The 17,788-nt window shown below is 36.1% G+C and overlaps 1 protein-coding gene across 22 annotated transcripts in view; it reads right to left on the reverse strand.

The window, feature by feature from the left end:
• PPIP5K2 (diphosphoinositol pentakisphosphate kinase 2) overlaps window positions 1–17,788 on the reverse strand; it is a 54,454-nt gene that overhangs the window by 15,760 nt on the left and 20,906 nt on the right. For all 22 annotated transcript variants that reach the window (XM_068926811.1, XM_068926804.1, XM_068926823.1 and 19 more), the window contains 17 exons: window positions 16,611–16,772; window positions 15,382–15,503; window positions 13,842–13,943; window positions 13,212–13,298; window positions 12,116–12,191; window positions 11,920–12,029; window positions 10,752–10,837; window positions 9,988–10,113; window positions 9,764–9,885; window positions 8,061–8,243; window positions 6,388–6,529; window positions 5,226–5,449; window positions 4,612–4,739; window positions 4,307–4,421; window positions 2,707–2,814; window positions 2,506–2,622; window positions 1,567–1,740 (listed from right to left, as the gene is read on the reverse strand). In XM_068926811.1, the coding sequence (XP_068782912.1) occupies window positions 1,567–1,740; window positions 2,506–2,622; window positions 2,707–2,814; window positions 4,307–4,421; window positions 4,612–4,739; window positions 5,226–5,449; window positions 6,388–6,529; window positions 8,061–8,243; window positions 9,764–9,885; window positions 9,988–10,113; window positions 10,752–10,837; window positions 11,920–12,029; window positions 12,116–12,191; window positions 13,212–13,298; window positions 13,842–13,943; window positions 15,382–15,503; window positions 16,611–16,772 (2,184 nt within the window). The remainder of the gene's footprint in view (window positions 1–1,566; window positions 1,741–2,505; window positions 2,623–2,706; window positions 2,815–4,306; window positions 4,422–4,611; window positions 4,740–5,225; window positions 5,450–6,387; window positions 6,530–8,060; window positions 8,244–9,763; window positions 9,886–9,987; window positions 10,114–10,751; window positions 10,838–11,919; window positions 12,030–12,115; window positions 12,192–13,211; window positions 13,299–13,841; window positions 13,944–15,381; window positions 15,504–16,610; window positions 16,773–17,788) is intronic.

Raw genomic sequence — 17,788 nt, forward strand, 5'->3', positions numbered from 1 at the left:
TTAAAATTTACATCTAATATTACCTGACAGTGTCCCTTTAAATTAACAGACATAAGTGAAAAGAGAATTGCCTATGGGGAAAAAAAAATTCAAGGCAGTTGCAGTTTAAGTTGTAATAAAATGACACTTTTAAAAACACCTGAAAATACCATTTGGTTTAAATAATCCAAATACTGGTTTTGCAGATTTCAGTGTGCCAGATGAGACTTCCAATTTTAGTTTTTCAAAAAAAAATTTCGTAGTGAATGACTTCTTTTAAGTAGGCTATTTCCTTCCCGGAAATAAATGCTGAATGCTGCAACACATTCTATCCGAACATGCATTACCAGCACAGTCAAAATTTAGCAGTTTATGTCATTAATATCTTTTGAAAGTAACTTCTAAATAATTTAGAAGAATGAAAATGGTTAAAAGTTGGAAATACTATTAAGCTGTGTGTATGTGAACTCATAACGAGGAGGGGAGCTTGCATGATCACAGTGAAAGCAGCTTTTAAAAATCCAAAGTACTGATGTTGAAAGCATTTGTTTGTGATAAAAATTGTAAACAGAAAATGTAAGACATTCGCATGTATTACCTCTGTTAATCTATGAAAGTCACGTGAAGTTATAAAGATATACTTGTAGAAGAAAACCATGCATTTTTTTCTCTCCACGCTACTAATAACCAAGTTACTTGTAAATCTTACTTCTGTAATACTCGCGTTGTGTACAAAAAGCCCATTCCCAACACAAACACAAAAGGAAAAGCGTTTGGTGCCGATCTTAAGTTCTGATGGTTTTAAGCAACTGAAAATGAGGCAATATGAAGCTGTTAGTCTAATTCTAGCATTAAAGTCACAGAAGCGCCACTATGCACCAACTGAAACTTTGCCACTCAACCATACAAGTGGTATCAGTGACACTGCTGTGCATTCCTCACTGCTGTGACATTAAAGCTGTATCTGTGAAGCACACCTAGATGCCACGGCCTTCAAAAGTGGAGACTAGACTGTTCAGGTTATTTAAAGACTTCATGAAAAGCAAAACCCACCCACTTCAAAAAACACTGCCGGTGTGTTCTCTTACCTTCAAATGCTGGACTACTGGAGCCACTTTCACTCCATGTGAAAGCAAATACAGCTGAAAACATTTCTCTCGCCTCCTGTATCTCCCCCTACTACCCCAAACCCTCCGTCCCCTCTCAGCATGATCACCCTGAAGGTTCACTTTATTCCCAATAGCAGCTGTCTTAAGGATGAATACAGAAGCAATGTATGTTAGTTAGAAGGAGATGTGGGCTTAGACTGAAAAGGTTTTTGCTTTCAAATAGGGTTTTCTCTAGTATGGTTTAAAAAGGGGCAGGGGGGAAGTATTATATGGCAAAATAATCACTCATTTAAAAAAAAAAAAATGTATTCAGATAGATCACTGCCATGCAGGATTTCCTGTAGAATTAAAGCAATCTTTTTATGAGGCATAATATCATTCTGTTTTTGTGTAATCAAAAGCAGAATTGCCTTTTTTGTTAAAAGCAAGCAGAAATTTCATTTCTGTAAAAGATACGCTTTGGAATAGAAACACTTACTTCAACAGAACCAATCTTCCTGGATCTTGGAAGAGGTGACTTTCTGTGTATGTGAATTGGGTCTGATACCATTGGCTTGAACATCACTACTGACCGATCTGTTTCGTCTCTTTTAGAAGCATGCGCCTCCTCGTCACTATCATTTCTATGGGAGGTTTTCTTCGAGCCTTCATTCTACAAGCAATAGATAAATCCTTTCTGATTTAGATACACACTTTGCAACAGGCAGACAGAAATGGTCATTATGTAAATCTTTTGTGCAAACCAAAAGCAAGTTGATTTTAAAAATATAAAAGATTAATCATGTATTATCAAATGACTAGTCATAAAAAATATATAGACTTTTATATGTCTATGAGTATTTGCTCCTAACTAGCCACTGCATATGGCAATGAGGTCCTAATTAACCATACTGCTCAACCTCCATATCTTACTCCAATTTTCTCTCAACATAGTGGTAGAATTCTGGCCGCAGAAAACAATCGCAGAATTCTCACCAAGCTTTACTTTCACTTATTTCTTAGAAAGCAGGCAGTAACTGTACAAATCTACACATACAACTTTGAAAGCATCAATCCTTCCTCAACTATTGGTACTACCAAACATTCCAAACTACCTCATTTTCTTAAATATTTCTTGTATTTGCCAGAACATCACTAACGTGACACTACCTGCTGACACCAGTTTCATTATAACGAGTACTTTGCATTTCCAGCAATACAGTCAGGCAAACCCCAAAAAAGGCCCAAATTATGCTTCCATTTCCCCAATGACTATGCAAAAGGGAATAGTGTGCTGAGACTACCTTTATTTTCTTAGATATTTTTCTACAAAACAAAACAATCACATTATTTTTCACCTAACAATTTTTCAGTATTTATTTTAGGTATATCCACATTAAAACAAAAATTAGTATTTCTGAAAGACAGACATAATTACCTCTCGGGAGGCAGGTCTGTATCCATATCCAGCTGGTAAATTTTTATCTTCTTCACAGCCTTTTGCTCCTGGGCTAAAGTGCAGCTCTACATGAAAACGTTCCTCTGAAGAAAGTTCCTAAAGAAAATGATAAACATGTTTACATCTTAATACACAGCTTAGAACTATTCATTTGTGAAAATATTTACCCATTTTAAATACCTTGTTTGGATCCTCATAAAGCATGATAACAATCTGTGTCATGTAATTGAGTTCATTTACAACATTTAGATAATCCATAGCTCGCTTCCATTGTTCATCTTTTGATTCCTTATGAGAGGAGGAAAAAAAAAAACCCAAACACTTTGTGAGATATTTAAATCTTGAAAATTAGAAATCAGTGATCTTCTTTAAAAGAACTGATGATCTCCATTTCTACCTCTCCCTGTCCAATTAACATAGATTTTACTTTTATAGCAGAAGTACAAAGCTCTTCCCAGGTAAAGAAAAAAAAATACTCTCAGGAACAGCTAGAAAAAAAAAAATATAAAAATAACTTTAAAATACTTAAATGAATAAGAGGTGGGGATCAGAACTTTTCATATTTTATTTCATTTTATCTTTCATGTTCTTCTGGTAGTGATAGCATATGCAGACTTGTAGACAGAAGTAACATTTTACATTCTCCTGACTGGAATCTTGATTTTGCTATAATCTAGTTCCAAGTAGTGTGTGGTCAAAAAGTGATACAACCCCCCCCACCCCCTATTTTTTGCACCCTCAACTTTAGGCTTACCAAGACAGAGGACAAAAACCCAAACAACTGGAACTATTACGCTATGCTTCTAGATTCTTCTCTACTAGCCAAATGGACAGAGTAAATGGGGGCTTCTGGAATATGGGGGGGAGGAGAACCCTACCATACAATCCCAAACCGAACATTCACCTCTCTCATGCTCTAAAAGTGGTCCAGAAATTATGAAACACACTGCATTTACAAGTCCCTCTTATCAGCCTAAAACTAAAGGCTTATCTGCTATACTACGTCACATTGAACTCCAGGACTAAAAGTGCTTTTTCGCTCAATGAGTTCAGTCTTCTGTTACCAGAAGCAAGCATGTCAATACAACTATTTCAAAAACTAGTAAATTAATCAAGCTCTATCTTAGAAGCAGCTATATAGGCTCTGAGGTGCTACATTTATTCTCTCCATGCAGCTCAGTGGGGTCACATGCAAATCTGGGGAGCTTGTCTTTTTTATCCTTGGTGTCAAGGTCAAAAAGATGGAGAATAACACACCACCTTCAAGTGCTCTACAGTACTACGGGTAAGCAAGACAATGCATTGAACAGTGCAAATGCTGCACTACAGGAGCATTCCAGAAGCCAGGTAGGGAGGTCTTGACCATATCCCAAAGGTCAAAAGCAATACGCCAATCCAAAAGCAAATTCAAGAGAAATCTGAATTATAACTCAAAGGGGGAAGGGGAAATCAGAATTAACTTATGGGTGACAATTTAAAACAAAAGACTGTTATCTGCCCTTTTCAGATCCCTTGAGACAATAACCTATACAACTGAACACACCAATGGAACTCAGCATCACTTTCAACGGTATACTCAAGCCACTGTTTTCCACAAATGAACACACTAACTATTTGAAATATGTCTTTCACATATAATTAGAAATCAAATGTTTTAAGAAGTGTGATAATTTTCAGAGCCACCTAAGAAAATAAATTGATGTAATTTTAGTGAGATCTGGTCATTTAGGTTCCTCTTAAAATATCAGAGTTTTACCAGAAGAAAAAGCGTTCAACTTACATCACATAAGGCACCATATCGAAGGGTGGATAACAGGGAATGAACATGACTCTCGCTGGTGAAATATAGCCGTGTACGAACATGACGTTCAGGGGACATAACACCCCTGGAGTAGCTTAAAAGTCAAAAAAGTCTTATTAGATCATAATGAGATGTGACCCCATTTTAGAAATAGCTGTCAACGAATAAATTATACTTTTTAAATGACTGTGAGCTGGTAAGATATTTCAAATATGAAAGCTATGGAATGTCTCCAGTAAGTCTTACAGAAGTTAATGTAACTGTAAAAAAAGTAAAAGACTTACAGAGGGTGAAGCTTATTTACAGTATCATCATCTTGAGTTCTCTGAAGGTCAGAACGGATTTTTCTAACTAGAGGAGTGCAGTAACCTTTGGCAATCTCTAGTTTCTCAGCCTTGGAAATACCATATTCCTGTATAAGAAGAAACCAACCTTTAAAAATCTAGTTAAAGAAAAAAATCTTCTCATTCAAGGCCTGTATATTAAAGTCAGTTAGTCACCTACTATTTTGCTCTGGTAGCAAACCGTTTTTTAAAATGTTTTTAGTACACTTGAATACTAACTTCCCTTCAAGTAAGAAGAGGTCTGCTTTTATGCTATTTGAGATGACACACACAAACCCATCCACCAGCTCATTCAGTAGGTTAAGCCACGTAAGTGGATTCACCTTGGTATGAAGCTCTTTTCCTGGGGAGGGGGGTGGGGGGGGGGAAGTCTAAAGAATTATTTCTTCCCCCTAATAAACTAAATAAGCTGCTTGCTACAAGAAGATAAGAGGTGAAATTTAAGATTTCTATTACTGCAAAACACAGGAAGAGTATTAAAAAAGGCATCTTTCACATAATTTAATGAAACATTTATCCTACAAAGAATCTACTTAGTAATGGAAAATGCTTACCTGAGGGATCACAATGTCAGCTAAAGCCTTGGAAAGTCTGTATAATTCCATTGTGTTTTCTAATTTTAAGGAACCATTGTGCTGAACATCATATTTTATACAGTCATAAATATCAGGAATTTTGCTAATATCATATCTTCCATTCTTTGTTTTAAAGTCTTTTTCCAACTTGGCCCATCTGCGCAGCATTAGTTCCAGTGTTTCACTATGGTACAGCTGAATATCTGGACAGACAGACACCTCACGTAAGTATTCAGGATCATCCAAACAATAACATAATTAAAATTGTGCTTTTGTTAACACTTGAAAATAATTTTAACAAAAACTAGCAGAAATACACCACTGGCCCTGTAAGCAAAACTACAGCACCAAGAAGAAAGTGTCTTAAAGCACAAATCATACAAAAACCCAACAAAACAAGAACGCTTTAAAGCAGGGGGCATATCCCACCTCTCTCTCTGGCATGTGTCATCAGCAAAGCCAAGAGATGAGTAAGAAAGGACGGCTAACCCCCATCCAGAGGGTAGCAGACTGGACCAAACACATAGTGCTGGTGTTCTGAATGCAACACTTAAGTGCCCAGCTTCCAAGTAGAAGCTGTTTGCATACTACTACTGTGGAGAACATAAACTACACACACACAAACCCCACAAAAACAAAAGAAAAAGCCACAAAAAAACAATCCCCCCTCCCCCAAACCCATCTGTGGTCAATCCCAGCACTAGCTTTCCTGCAGCAGTGGTTCACCACCACTAATCCAGAGCATCAGCCTGCACAATATTTTTATGTAGCACATAGACTAAGCAACAGATCCTCAAAGATACTTAAATATAAAAATGTATTTATCCAATTTAGCTTTATTACCATTTGTTTTTCCTATTCCTTCTGCAAACTGGTGAGTCCTAAATTATTATGACAAGAATTTCTGCAGATATCTGAAAGCTACCCTGAGTGTCTAGACACCACTGCTGCTCTCATATAATTTTGAAAGCAGAAAACTTTTATTCTTAAATCACACATATAAGATCAGACCGTGAAAATCCCTAAGGCATTGTTGATCGAAGTTCTACTAAAAGCCGGTTTAATGAAGAAAGTTTATGTTACAATTCTCTCTGAAACATAAATGTGAGGAACTACATAAAACTACAAAATATTTAAGTACCTGCAGACTTTGGATCTTCCATTCTTTGCCTGATCTGAGAAGTCAAGCTCTGGATTAAGGAATAGACCTTGTCGCATGTCTTTACAGGATTTTTGATAACCTGCATTGATTTTATCAAAGAGATGCTTCCAGATGGAGTAAGCTGCAATTTCAGATAAACACAAAATTATCTAAACAAGCTGGTTAATTTTGAAAGAACTGGGGAGTCAAGACAGAACGTACTAAAGATTCCAAGTATTACAGGAAAGGCATTCAAGCATATTGTTATTTTTGAAACCATTTCTCAATTATCTACCCCCTTTAAAGGAATTAACAATAAGATAAATTGAAAGTCAGTAAGACTTACTAGAGATGTAAAACCTTACAAGAAATTCATATGGTAAATAGTTCTATATAGTAGACTAAAGCAAGCTTCAGGAGTTGATCTAACTCTTTTATTCCAGGAAGTGAAAATTCTGAGGACATTTAAGACTTCATACACATTTAGCAATTTTCCAAAATTTCTGTTCAGTATCTATTGTACTTAGAAGCTGACTAAACATTTTATAAGAAATGTTACAGTGAAGCCCTGGGAAATTCAAAAGTAATTAAAGTAATTCAGAAGGAATGGTGCTTTGATAGAGGGAAAAAATACCACTTTATTTTCCCCAAACTGCAGGCAAGTAAAATGAACAAACCACCACAAAAAAGGTATTTTCACTTTAAAAACCTCTAACTTTAGTAATTTTCAATGACTTTCTCTTAGAAGAGCATGCTCAATAGTTCCAGCTGCCTTTGAAACCCCACATCATTTATACAGCAAAAAAAATTATCCTGGTACCTTACGTTACTTTTTCCAGCTCCTGCGAAATCCACTGCTAACAGTGATTTGGATCATACCTTCAATCTAAATATTTAGATGAGTTCACATAGAGTATACAGGCAGATTAATAAAATTATTTTTTCAACAAATTGCTGTCAATACCTCTGAGAGGACAACAGATTAAACTTAAATATCATTTTGAGGATTTGTTTTCAGTTGTTATACCAAGCAGAGTAAGGGCATTTGAAAGGATTTAAAAAAAAAAAAAAAGTTTCCTAACTATTTTCTAACTATTCCTAACACAACACTTGCATTTAAAACCAGGAATAATTATCTGTATTTTGTAGAAGGCAGCATAAACTTTATTAATAAAGATGCACTAATTTAGCATATTCGAGACATTTCCTTTCGCTGTTCAGAAAGTGCTCCCCTGGCTTTCAGCATCTTAATATTCTTAGAACCAGAAAAAGCAACCTTGTAGCTAGTTAAATATTGGTACAAACTTTAATAAACAGGCAACACGTTTTGCAATACTACACAAAGTAACTATTACCAAAAAATATAAAAGTAATTAAATTTCTTGAACAATTTAAAAAATTTTATCGGAACAGTGACAAAGATTCACTAATGTGGTCCCTCTCAACAATTAACAATCCTATTTCAAAGTTTTTAACTATTCCGATAACTCAAATTGCACAAAGGGACAATACAATATCCAATACAATATTCCTGCAGGTTCCTCCTCAGTTCAAATTATTTTCAAGCACATCATTTTTCAAAATAGATAAATGAAATCCCTGCTTATTATTTCAATACAAATATTTGCTTGACTATTTATTTCATTTCACAGGAAAAGTAATTGTATTCTAACCTTATCATAGTCATCAGCAGTAAATTCTCTGTCTCTCTGGAGAATTTCATGGAGTCTCGCTTTAACACGATGCTGACAGCTGCTTAAAGAATCACTGTCGCTGTCCAACAGACCATTCATATTAGCGCTTTTTACCATCTGGACAAGAATGGGAGTCAGCTCACCCTCTAACGCCAGTAGTCCCTGAAGCAAACAATATAATTAGGTAAACAGATAAAGATGAAAACGTAAGAGCACCTTAAAAAACAAAACATCAACAATTTAAATCAAGGTTGTATCATTTGCCTACAGGTTAGATATACAGGGACTTGGCAGATAATGCAGCAGTTGGCATGGAAGTGGCCTCCAAAACACTGCTTTAGTGTGTAGGATTGCTAGAGTCGGTACACACAATGGTGGTGATGTGCCCCAAGCATGCTCCTCAGCACCTGCTGAAGCGACCCTGGCATGTCAGAGGTGCTGCCAGAGCTCCAGGAAAGCCCTGGCTGTCCAGGTCTCGGGCTGCAGGGGTTCCTGCCACCTCTCCCCAAGGCTGGGAGCAACAGCAGCCTGACCTATAGAAAACATGCTCTGGTCAGCGTGCTGAGTCACCAGGTGAACAGCTACAGGAAGAGTTAGCAGGCAGAAGAGCATCAGGGAGGACATATAGGAGACAGATAGGGTCTTTGCAGAGATCCTACAGACGCAAAAGCCAAAACCTACTGTGATATAAAAGGAGACAACCAAAGGCTTTACTTGAACAAGAGGTGAATGAAGACTTCCAAAATGGAGACGGACAGAAACTAGAGACACTTCTGGCAACAGAACGAAAGCTCCCTCTCCGCCTGCAGATATGCATTTACAGATTAAGGATGGCAGTGGGTGTGGGAGATCCAGCTCTGTCAAAGGGGCATTGGTGTCGAGTGAGCCTAAATCAAGCCTTCGCTCCAATAAATTGGTACAAAGTCGTAAGATGTGCACACGCAGTATTGTCAGCATGTCTTACCTATTAGGTCGTTATTCTGAAAGGCCAAATATAAAAAACATCCTGTAACAATCTCTTATTCTAAGAAATTTTTTCTATGAATTCCAAAAAGCCATGCACATATAATCTATACTGCAATTTCCCATTTATATTTAAAGTAGTTTATTAATTCTACATTTATTATAGTTTCAAACCCTCTAGCTTTCTGTATACTGTTACAAAGCAATATGCAAAAGATGGTTTCAATGAAAGTGTTGCCTCCTGAACTCAAGACCCTTTGGTCCAAGTGAAGTGATGGAAAATTGTTTTTTTGCTCATGTAAAATGAATGCACAGGTAAATCGGTTCTAACAGCTGTGCTTTACCCATCACGCACATACACAATTTGTCAAAGAAATCTGTCAAAATTTGAGGAAAATAAACCCCAAACAAATAGGCAAGGTAGAAACTATAAATGCTTGTCTCTTTTGGAAGTGGTTACTGAAAAGGACTAAGGTGTATTGCTATGCATAAGTTAAACCTGTCTGCAGAGAGCGGCTCTCTCGGAGCTTCACATACCAGGCACGTTAACTGGAAATTTATTAACATTGCCCTAAATACTGTTTGAAAATATACTTTTTTTAAAACACAACATTGTTACTCTGTGGACTGTAACAAACCATACAACTCTCCCAGTCTTCAGCAGAAGAAACAATCTTGATGTTTAAATTCTAAATTGAAATTACAATTTCACACCATACCTTTGCAAAAGCTGCTGCAGTCATCTGAACACGTCCCTCATCAGAAGCGTAGATTTTGAGATCATGTCGATAAGTGCTATGTAATCTAAGTAAACCACACCCAGGAAATCCAGCATAATCTCCTGTCAAACAAACATTCTGCTCAAACTCCCGTTATACACTTGATCATCTTCAGAAGTGATTAGTTTATGCCATTCAACACTTTTTTTTTTTGTAATATATACCTTGTCCACCTGGATACATGCACCTGAAAGCCCTTCCAAGCTCCTCTGCTTGAACCCTGCCTGCAGGGGTCAGTTCTCCTCCCCATTTCAGAACCAGAAGCAGGGACGGCTCATTTCTTCTATTATCTAATTGTGCACAGAGAGAGGAGTTCAGTAGTGAGCTACATTACAAATTTTTTTAAATAAATAAAAATACTGGTATTATGCAGGGCTTTAGTAAAGGATCTCTTCAACATTACGGATTTTTAATAGCATTCTAGCATTAAGAAAACACTGAACTAGAGGACAAAATGGGCACCTTAAACAGAGAAACCTGCAGTAGCTCAATCACAGAGAAAACGTAAGTGAAAAATATTTAGTAAGAAATCTGAGGGGGAAGAAAGTTAAAGCAAATAGGATGCTAAATACCTAGAGTTAGTTCAGTCAACATCCAGAAAAGCTTAAAAATTCTTTAAAGATAGTAGTAAACAGTGTGCAGGATTTTCCCCATATCTGCCCCAGGACAACATTTCTGATGAATTACCAAAGCTTCTTTCCCTCTATTTTACTCTTACAAAAAAAGCAACATTAAAATACAAATTTACTATCTAGTTTTAGGCGTACAACTCAGCAGATGAAGAGACTCGCTGAATATCTGCCATCAATGTAAACATTTAAAACAACATATTCCTCCTCTTAACATCAAGAATGTTATACCATTAATCTCTTCATTATGTAAATTGACATTCTATTAAGACAGAGTACATGCAAAAGTAATACGATACCTTCCTCTTCACTGGAAGTTTTTGGGCAACCATGAGGAAGATACGTTAACTGGACTTTGCGATTTATGCCTGAAAAATGCCCATACCTGAAGTAGGAATTGGTGGAGGAAGAGGGGAAGAGATAAACAATATTTCAGAGAGGAATAAATATTTTTCCAATACATATTCAAACCTACTGTGCTCCTGTAACAATTATGATGTAATAAAACTATGCTGCTCATTGATTTATGCATAAGACTGCCCATACACTAAAGCAATGCTTGCAGCAAATCTTATTCAAAAAGCACAGAACGGCTACAGAAATAGCAACTACTCTATGATGAAACATTTCAAAATAGTACCCCCTATTACTGTTCACTGCACTGAACACAAAACTGAAAAACTGCATATGCATAGCAGGCAAAAGCAATCTATGTTTTCCGATAGCATGAGTAATTTATTCAGATCTACAACCATCAATATCTAGAATCTCGTCTGGTAGTGTAGATGGACAGTACTTGTTGGCCACTGAAGTTTTTAAGCAGGACTCAAGAGATCTGAAGAGCAGAGAGATGTTTCATGTATCTCAATAATTATTGGTTTTGCTCTGATTTTTTGAATTAAAGTTATCTATTACCATTTAGAATTGTAAGACTGCAGGTCCTTAACAAACCTTGAAGACTTAGTTTGATTTAAAAACATTTCGTGCTTCATATACAAAGCTGTATCTATTTGGAACCTGCCAAGTTTGCCAAAAGGTAGACAGTATACATGCAGCGTAACCACCTACTGGCTCCAGCAGACTTCATTATGTCACACACTGCAAGAGACAGACCCTACATTCAAGTACTTTTAAGTTCAAAAACATACAAGAAAATAAAGCTGGAGATCAAAGAAACCAGTTCTTTCATAAAAAGTGCACTGAGACGCAAGCTAAATTAAGCATTAAGTTCCATGAAAAAAAGATAAGGTGAAAACACGGAAAGAGGCCAGGTCTTCTTGAACCCTCTCCTTAATGTCAAACATGAAGCTATCCTTTCCCTCACTAATCTTTATGTCTGAATTAAAACACTATTGCATATTATTTGCTAATCATTGCAATTCCAAGCAGTAACCGTTAACAGTTAAAGAAGTAAGAGTAACAGACATCTGTACTGCTATGAAGCATTAGACAAAATTAGATACTTACATTTCTAACACGGTCTTTAGCTGTTCAAGTTTTGCTTTACTTTCTTCAATTTCAGAATCGTTGTTTTGCCCAAGTTCTACAAGGAGTTGCCTTGCTATATCAAGCACTTCCTAAAAGAAAGGAAAGGACTTCCTTAAAACAAACAAATTATTTTCTACTGATAAAATACCAGGGGAAAAAATAAAGACAAACTTGCCTGCAACTGTTTTGGTTTTTTCAGTTTTAGTTTTCCAGATTTATATCCATCACATTTTTCAAAGAGATCAAAAAATCTTTAGGAGAAAGTATATTGATTAAAATAAACAAAGATATCCCAAAAAACACATTTAGTAAGAATGTTAGATTGTTACTTAACGAGTGGCATTTAAAATTAAAGCAGCCTAAAATTAACATCCTTACATAATAAGAAAAGTGTGTTTATATCTCAACTTCAGAGCTCAAGTCAAGCTTTATTCATTCAGATCTTATCTCCCAAAGAAGTCCTCAACACATTAGAAAAGTCAGAGACATACAGACTTGCCAAGTGTTAAGGGAAATACAAAGAAAACAAAAACAAGACAAAACTCCTCTCCCCCCTCCACCACCCCAAACACCCCACACATCAAATGACAATATTTTTGAGTGTGCAGCTAGGTCTAGTTTTAATCTTCAAGAACCACCCTTGACAGAAACTGAGATTATAAATAGTAAATGTACATTTGCTACACGTTTACAACATATAATGCTGAATGCAAGAATCCAATCCCAGTGCGAACTAATTATGTTTTACTGAGATTGCACATAACTCCAGGGCCACCAGGAAAGGCACTTTATAATCTCTAACCTAAAGACAGTATCTATCAAAAACACAATATAATCATAGGGCAGAAGACAAAAAGGTGGTGCAGTAAGATAACAGTTGATGCAAGAACAACAGTAAGACAAAAAGAGAAAGTCAGAGAAGACATAGCGTTACAGTCAAATGGTGAACCAGAATATTCTCTGCTATAATATTTTGAGTAAGGACACTTATAGAAACAAAGGTATTTTCACTAAGATTAAACGGGAGTGTTTACAAGTCGCAACACGGGATGAAGAAAGTCTGCACAATTAATTTCATTGTCTCGTTACAAAGAGAGGTGCATGCTTGGTCATTACCTAGAATAACATTGGCTACATTATAAAGAAAAAAAAATCAAACTTGCAAACATGCATGCAACTTCTGCTCAATTCATTGCATTACTTCCACATGCCTATGACATGACCTTGGTTCTGAAGTTACGAAACTAATTTTTAATCAAAATTCAACTTACTTCTGATGCTTTACTTCCATTTTCATTTTTTGTTTTGGTGTTCGGTCCCCATGACGTATTACAGCTATAACACATCTAAGCTCCATCCTGAAATTTTAAAAGTTTTTCTTCAGTTCAATGGATGGGCATTTTTTCTTATTATTAAAAATACCATGAATCAAGACAGCTGACAATTATATTTGACATAACTACAGAAGTGACGGAAGGATATGCAAGAATATAAGGTTAACTGAAAATGATGGAAGGTATAAAAAATATTGATTTTAAGACTTGGGTAACTACAGAATATCTATTTTAAGTAGTTTTTAAAACAACAATTTTGAGGTTTATTTAATGAGAGAGCATGTTTATTAGAAGCGCATATTAAGTTGGTGCTGAACAATGATTAGCAGTGAAGGAAGCTATGCGTAGAAGATGCTACACTTGAAAATCTGCTGTTCTATACTCAGCTTGACTAAGGGTCAGAAACTCTGATTGCTGGCATAGCAATTGTGATTCCTTCCTTGTTTTCACCACACAAAACAAGTGTTCATAGGCGAAAGTGGGCACACCTTGTGAAGAGAAAAAAAAATTCACACAAATGTTATATTAGGACTTGACAAAATTCAAGTAGAGCTACTATTCTCTTACATTGTTCCAGAGGTGGTTGGCACAATAGGGATGTCTTCAGCTTCCAAAGGAATCGACCATGGAATTTGAAACTGGGGAGCAAGTTCTCTCATTATGATATTTCTAAAAGAGGGGTGGGAGGGGGAAAAAAGCATGGCTTATACAACATATACAAACTCCAGACCAAACAGATACATACACAGAGTTTTAATCAACTTGGTTTTAGTGACAGTAAGTCTCCAGACACATACTTTTTAATTTTATACAGTACACCACTAAAACAACACATTTAAAGCTACTATAATCCTTAATTACCTTTTCTATAGAAACGACAGAAGCTTAACTTGTTCAGGATTTATAAAAAAAACCTCAGTTTATGTACCCCAATTCCAAGAAAAATTCCTAGGACATAATTTGGTCTGGTTAATTTAAATATTCAGATAGTTGACTACACTACCTAACTGAAAGTCCCTGAAAAATCAGCAAGCCATTCTAATCCAAGACTAACTGGTACTTCTAGCAGTAATTTTATTGCTCAGAAGTTTATACAGTAAGAACTGGAGTAACGTGTAAAGTTTCTGGTCATAACTACAAAATGATTACATTATGCTCACTTACAGAAGATTTTAAAATCTTGCTGATGTCCTACTGTCTAAGTAACTCATCAAAAATATTGAACTTGAGATTAAACTCTACTTAAGTAATAATACTGAGTATTAAAATTCTGCATTTTAAATTAGCTCAACCCCCAAAATTAATTTCTAAAAGCTAGGAAAAGAGTTTGCTGTTGACTTAACACTATAATGTATTACCTTTTAGCATAAGGAATAAATTGATAACTTTTTGCAGAAGTTATAACATCTACAGCAACTTGGAAAAAAAGAAATCAAAATGGGACTGAGAGTTCCGACTCTAACTCTTAAAACCCAACCTAAAAAAACAGGCCTACAGTTATTATCATCTAGAATTTCAATCTAGCTGTAAATTCTTTTTCACCATTTAGATAAGATGTCAGATCATTTGATAATACAGAAAGGTCATACTGCATCTCATTAGCACAGCCTTACTGCAAAGTCAGTTTAACTGGTCAAAATGGGATCAACTGAGTTTGAAGGCAACATTTCACTGGCATACTGTTCAGTACCCAATTCTGTATAATCTCTTATTATCCCCAGCGTAACAGACAGAAGGTGGCATGACAGGATATCTCTGCTACCTCAGCTTGTATATACCAATATGAAATACACAAGTATAAGAGTATATACCAGCATTAGATCAAGGACGATGTTCATTAATTTGAGCATGTATTAAACAGCAGGAAGCATAATCACTCAGTGGTGCTTGCCCACTTGGAGGAAAAACAAACAAAAAAAAAAACCCAAACTCAACTACCTGTAAGACCTCAGTCCTGCTTTCAAAATATTTTTTCAATTACAATTCACAAAATGCTCAACTCAGATATTCCAGGAAGAATTTAGGAATAAGGGAAAAGCAGCACATAAGCTATAGTTACACATAATACAGTGAACAGGCAAAACTCCTGAAGTCAATAAACCCTTACCCAAGTATCTTAGCACAATCATCATAGTATTTCATGGAGTTCTTCACAAAACTGAAGCCATTCACATCACAGACATAGGATTGTCCATTAGCTCGCAATAAATCGAAGCCACAAACCGTTTGCTGTTCCAGAATAAAAGTTCAAGTCATTTCTGGCAGAGATCACCTTCCTTAGCTTTGCTTGCTATAAACAATCATTACATTTTAATATGGTATTCATTCGAAAACATGACAAAAATCACAGATTTAATACTTAATGCCTTTTGCCAGTTCCATGTAAGGTTTGCTCACCTTATGCAACTGTTTTTCTATTTACTAGCTTTACACCCCCAACTTTGCTTTATCTGTAGCAATATCAATATTGCAGGTCAAGTGCACATATTCACAAATCTAATCCTCAAGTCCCTTTGTACAGTCAATGACTGACTCACAAATCCCCCATTCTCACAGAGATTTTTCTCTGGACGCTGCTTTTTGAGGGTGGCAGGCAAGAAGAGATAAAGCACTAATAAAAACATTTCTATCCACATTTAAATTTGATAGGATATTGTTTTGACATTGACATGATATTGACATTGTTAATTTAGGATAAAATGCTATTTTAACAGATTACTACTTAGAGCTGGAAGCCCACTTTGCTAGGTGATAATGGTCCGTACCCTACAGGCTCCTATATACCATTGTAGCTACGTGCATTTAACACACAACAGACTGAAAGGCAACTTTCAATAAGAAGGCTAAAGGGAGGCTAAGAAATTGAGTGCAGTTTTAACAAAAGTACCTTAAACTACACAGAAATGAAAATCAAAGATTTAAAAATCAAGAAAAACTAATTGTGTCAATACCAAATTAATCATACCCAGTGTAAATACTAGTCAACAAGACTTACATAAACTTGACTACTGCAGTTGCATTTCTATTACTTGGAAACCATCAACAAAGCATGTGAATGTATAATGGATACAACACATACACTTGTGGACTAGCAAGTTTTCTGCTACTTTTGTGCTTTGCACAATAAAAGCATCCCATCCAGAACTTTTTAATGTAAAGGAGGAATTCTTCCAGATTAAACAAAACGTAGATGTGGAAGTTTAACTCTTCTCTCTCTTGGGAGTTCTGCAGCTGTATAACTACTGGCTCCGTACACTTAAACGCTAAGAAAGTTTCATGTGGTAAACAATTAATTAGCACTAACTGTTTGATCAGATAGAAAAGTAATCAGCTTACCTTGAAGGCAAGGCATACTTTCCAAGCAATTAACTTCTCTCTTGCGTTCAGGATGACTGGATACCTCACTTCTTTTCCTTCACTATCTCGTTCTACCTTGCCATCCAGAGCTGGAGACTTTCGGGCTTCAGCATGAGCGTAGTCCGGACCTACTGTGTACACCTTTATTAAAAAAATAGGAACTCTTGATTCAGTGTAATTAAGTTACATTACACGCATCAAGCACCTTACTAAATTTATCTCAAGTGTGACAGTCCGTGCAAAAGATGTCAGCAAATTTTTATTATTGATGAGATGGCACTAAAGCAACTTCCTCAATGGCACTGTGTTCAGAGGACACCAATCATTTAGTGACAGCCTAGGATGAAACAAGAGAGGAAAACAGCCAGAGCCCAAGTGAACAGGTAAAGACAGAAATTGCTGAATGAGGATTAATTTTTTTATTTTTAAACCGAAATATCTGCAAAATCTGGATAGATTAATACAAAAAAAAATGACTTGAGCTTACTTGATTATTGAAATTTGGCTGTAGGACTAATTGATTCCCATTAAAAAAATATTTTCGTATTTTAGGTAAGATTGAACAAAGACTATCTGCCCAGTTTTATCGTGACAAGACAAGGGATTCAGAAAATAAGAGTGCTGCCTCCTCTGCTAGAATTTCAGCTGACAATACTCACTGAAAGAGGAAAGTATTGGAGTCTTTGCTAGAAAAGATTTGTCAAAAGCTCTCAAGAAATGGGCTACTGTTACTTCCCTTAAAAACAAATCTAAGTTTTAATAAGAATGTCTTCAACTAAGCAGGTGACTGTAAATACTGTCAAATATCCCATCTTTTCTCCAACAGGACTGAAGAATGCTGTAGTAAGAGCTCTCATACTGTCTCGATACCTTCTTCAGATAGAATGAAGGCCGGGCTTAAGTCACAGAAACCTCTCCAAGGCTAAAAATCTAAGCTGACAACACCCCTTCCACGTGCCGCATTTAAGAATGTGCGGTTGACTATAACGTAATATAGATTCACTGGAAAGCCTATTGAGACTAGACACGGTGGTTTTATCTTTGCCAGTAGATTTAAGGGAGCAATTGTAGGCAGTTGCACTTTTTCAAAACAGTTCTCAGATGTTACGCCCTGCAGGACATCATGTTAAAGAGATGGGGTGACAAGTGTGTCTTAT

Source organism: Struthio camelus, chromosome Z (assembly GCF_040807025.1).
Source record: "Struthio camelus isolate bStrCam1 chromosome Z, bStrCam1.hap1, whole genome shotgun sequence".
NCBI lineage: Eukaryota > Metazoa > Chordata > Aves > Struthioniformes > Struthionidae > Struthio > Struthio camelus.